The sequence below is a fragment of the Mandrillus leucophaeus genome, unplaced genomic scaffold, assembly GCF_000951045.1.
Source record: "Mandrillus leucophaeus isolate KB7577 unplaced genomic scaffold, Mleu.le_1.0 Scaffold249, whole genome shotgun sequence".
Lineage (NCBI taxonomy): Eukaryota > Metazoa > Chordata > Mammalia > Primates > Cercopithecidae > Mandrillus > Mandrillus leucophaeus.
In genome coordinates, this window is record NW_012102576.1 from 923,218 (window position 1) to 927,616 (window position 4,399).

Sequence of the window (4,399 nt, forward strand, 5' to 3'; positions counted from 1 at the left end):
TTCACCGTGTTAGCCAGGATGGTCTGGATCTCCTGACCTCGTGATCCACCCGTCTGGGCCTCCCAAAGTGCTGGGATTACAGGCTTGAGCCACCGCGCCAGGCCAGAGGTAAGTCTTATAATCTCCAATTTACACTGTACACCTGAGGAAGCCAAGGGTTAAATAGTTCAAACGATCTGTCCAAGATGCACTAACTTGCATGCTTACTAGGAGAGGGTGGGGGATTCAAGTTAATGTCTTAATTTCCAGGTCTTTGTCTTTTCACTCTTCAACAAGCTTTAGGGCAGAAGTCCCCAGTCCCCAGGCTGTGTACTGGTAGGTGCCTGTCCATGGCCTGTTAGGTACTGGGCCACGCAGCAGGAGGTGAGCAGTGTGGTGAGCAGGCATTAGCACCTGAGCTCCTGTCAGATCAGCCGTGGTATTAGATTCTCATAGGAGCACAAGCCCTGCTGTGAACTGCACATGTGAGGGATCTAGGTTGTGTGCTCCTTAAGAGAATCTAATGCCTGATAACCTGTCACTGTCTCCCATCACCACCAGACAGGACCATCTAGCTGCAGGAAAACAAACACAGGGTTCTTACTGATTCCACACTATGATGAGTATGTAATAATAATAGAAAGAAAGTGAACAATAAATGTAATATGCTTGAATCATGCTGAAGCCATCCCATCATCCCCACCCCATCTGTGGAAAAATTGTCTTCCATGAAGCCAGGCCCCGGTGCCAAAAAAGGTTGGAGGCTCCTCCTTAGAAAGACAAAATGGACAGAACCAAGAGAACGAAGTCCGTTTGCTGCTTATCAAAATAAGTTTTCCACCTTGCTTTCTGGCATCTGCCCAATATTTTACTATTACAGAGGGTCATACATACTTGTTATGAGTTACATTTGAATGCTTAAACAAGCAGATGCTGAACAGCAAGTTCTTCAACCTTTGGGAAATTTAAATTGCCTTAGATCATTTTATGTGTTTGTTGTTAATGGATGGAACAGTATTCACCAGCAAAGTGAGAAGGCTGCCCTTACTCTGGTCACCATGGGATGACTGATGCTTGCTTCCTAAGCTGTGTGGGGCTAAGCAGACGTACAATTGAACAGGATTCCAGGAACCCACTGACTGAGACTCACCAAATAGAAGAACTTTACATTGGAACCATCCTCATATGCTTCACTGTTTAGGGAGTAAAGCACAGTAACAACCTTCTGCTGATTACATTCAAGCTGCTTTGGTTCAGGAACAATCTTCAGGAAGCTGTTGGTTCGGGAGTAAAAGCGTGAGACTAAGAAGCTGGCATCCAAGTACTGAGGCGTCAACCAGCTGGGAAGATAGCAGCTCTTAGGTCGAACATATGTGGCCTGAGATGACAAAAGAAAGTGAAGGGTTTTGGTATCATGACATCCGAAGACAGGTGTTACTGAGAATGGAGGCTTCTCAAGTCTCCAGAGTAGGGAGGAATCTCAGCTTGTGGCTGACATTTTAATGTGAAGTTATTGGAATCAAAATAATAACAGCACTCTGCTCTTTGTATACAAAACGTGACCATGAAAGATTGTGTAAATATTTCATTAGACTGATGGTGAATTGTTGTGTTTTTTACTCTTTAATTGAAGCCACAGAACTGTCCTTCAGTTCTGTTTCTTTCAGCTTCATGTGAACACTGACAAATTGTTTAACTGCGAAATTCTGTTTAAGCAGCAGAAAATAAAGAGAAAGCATAGGATCTCCCCTATCTATGCGTGAAATGATCTGAGGAAGAAAGTCAAATCATCCTCATGAACTACTTCTTGTTTCCTAGAGGAAAATATTAGTTGTTAGCAAATTTATAACAATCGTTAATAGACTTTTAGCTTCTTATCCTCTTGAACAAGTATTCTCATATATTATTTAGTGAACAAGCAAATTATATAAAATAAGCTACATTTTAAATTTTCTTTAAAATATGTTCTATATACAAGTTATCTTTTAAGATATTCCTAATGTTTAACATTTCTGATGCCCAAATCCTCTGCGGGATGTCTAACGGTCTTCTGTTCTTTGATGTCTTACTTTTAGGTTGAACTCTGGGTCAAATATGTCTGAAGTGTCAATGGAAAATTGAGCTTCGCCATTCTCATCTGTAGTGTAATTTCCTATAAATTCATCATTCAGCTCCAGTTGCAACAACTTGTTCACCATAGGTACATTATTGGGACCCAAAAATTTAAGCTGTACAAGAAAAGAATAATTAATATGACTTAAAACACAAAATGTTTACATTTGTATAGAGAAATAGTTTTCTACTCATAAATGTGATCCCTTGTCATTTTCCTAAATTCAAACAGACAGAAAGATGCTCTATTAAATATAGAGATACATAATATAAAGTATGGAAACAAGTGTAATGTTATTTATTTTGCTTCTTTCCATTAGGACATTTTCTAGCACGTCAGACATAGTAATGCTTAAAATATATTATAAAAGTAGGAAAAAAGTGACCAGAAATTTTCAAAGGGCAATCTATGATCCAAGAAAATGAAATGGAAGCATGTATTCTTTAGTAAAACCTACAGTTCCAAAATAAGAAATCCCTCTTCTGTAGAAAGTATCCATGTTCTCAAAGTTTACAGTTCCCAGCAATTGAGTGATAAACACTGAGGTCTCCTCACCGATCTGCACACCTGTAAGGAATGATGAACACAGCAGAGTGGAACATGTCTAGCTAAGCTACCATCCACAGCAATATAAACGTGACCAGTTTGCCCAGTGTGAACAGCATCAAGATATTGATCAAGTATGCGTATATAGAGCACTTTACAATGGCATAATCACAATTCCTTTTTAAATAACAAGAAATAATTAGTAGTTACATCTGATTTTCCCACTCCAAATGAAATAATTTCTTTCTTCCTTCCTTCCTTCCTTTCTTCCCTTTCTTTTCTTTCCCCTTCCTTCCTTCTTTCCTTCCTTCCTTCCTTCCTTTCTCTTTCTTTTCCTTTCTTTTCTTTTCTTTTCTTTTCTTTTCTTTTCTTTTCTTTTCTTTTCTTTTCTTTTCTTTTCTTTCGACTAAGTCTTGCTCTGTCACCCAGGCTGAAGGCTGAAGTGCAATGGCATGATCTCAGCTCACTGCAGTCTCTGCCTCCTGGGTTCAAGTGATTCTCTCCTGTCTCAGCCTCCCGAGTAGCTGGGATTACAGGCACTCGCCATCATGCTCGGCTAAGTTTTTGTATTTTTGTAGAGACGGGGTTTCACCACGCTGGCCAGGCTGATTTTGAACTCCTGACCTCAGGTGATCCACCTGCCTCGGCCTCCCAAAGTGCTGGGATTACAGGTGTGAGCTACCACGCCCGGTCTCTTCTTTCATTCTTTTAACAGATACTTATTGAACACTCACTATGAGCAATCTTGTAAATTTTTCAGTAATAATTTTTGCACTTGCAACTATTCCCAGTTGTATTAAATTAGAAATAATTAATCTGAATTTGTACTTAGTGCTAACTCAACAAGCTTCTCCCAGTAAGTTGCCATATATCCTCAGGTCGTCCAAAAATACAGTCATTACCTGTTCCAAATTCTGTAACAATTACCGCAATGTGAAATGTCATGAATAATCCAGAACGGTAGAGTTGGAAGACTTTTGTATTTACAATTTGATAAACACAACCATTTTCCAACTGAAAAATAAAAAGAAGGTATAATTAAAATGTTAGGGATCTAAGAGGTTCTTTTTAAGTGTCTTTTAAAAATAGGGCTTTTGCACAAATAAATTAACAATCCCCATCCCGTGCCATGGCTCTACCTCATAAACCTGTTGAAATGGCCAAAGAATTAAAGGAGGGGAAGGAGGAGCGAATATTTACATCAGCATTTTAAATAAGGTAAGGAGGTAATCTGTATTTTACAGATTTCAAGGAAATTCTCCTGGAAACATTGTAGATGGGAGAAGGTTAAAGGATGGAAAGGAAGCTGAATGGTATTGTGAAAGGAAAGTAAATCTCAGGACCCCCCAGCATCACTAAGTCAAAGGGAATGGGGGGAGCTAGGAACTCCTGGGCAAATCTGTCTCCCATTTTATTCCCAAATAAGGTAGCTACAAAGTTAAAAACTAGATTCCTCCCTCACGATTTTTCCCTAAAACAGAACATTTCCCTAAAAGAGTTCTTTGGAAATTCACCCTGGCAATATAAATTCATAGCTTATCTTCACAGGCATGGGACAAAGGACAGAACTCAAAAGTCATCCCTCTGCTTACCTGAGACAAATGCGTATCTGATGTATCCGATTGCTTCCTCTGCCCAATAGTTTACGTAAAAATGCAGATTTACTGAGCCAGACTAAGGCATAAGTGACTATTCCCCTATCCTCCTCTCACATGTAAATTGTGTATTCAGTGAAAGGCTGACCAAAGACAAAGATTTATT

General features: G+C 39.4%; 1 protein-coding gene across 1 annotated transcript in view; it reads right to left on the reverse strand.

Annotated features, from left to right (window-relative positions):
* The window catches only part of LOC105541986 (ovostatin homolog 2-like), a 69,521-nt gene that overhangs the window by 51,340 nt on the left and 13,782 nt on the right, over positions 1-4,399 (reverse strand). Inside the window, exons 9-12 of the mRNA XM_011983312.1 lie at positions 3,541-3,652; positions 2,550-2,659; positions 2,049-2,207; positions 1,130-1,357 (exon numbers count right to left, since the gene is read on the reverse strand). Of these exons, the coding sequence (XP_011838702.1) occupies positions 1,130-1,357; positions 2,049-2,207; positions 2,550-2,659; positions 3,541-3,652 (609 nt within the window). The remainder of the gene's footprint in view (positions 1-1,129; positions 1,358-2,048; positions 2,208-2,549; positions 2,660-3,540; positions 3,653-4,399) is intronic.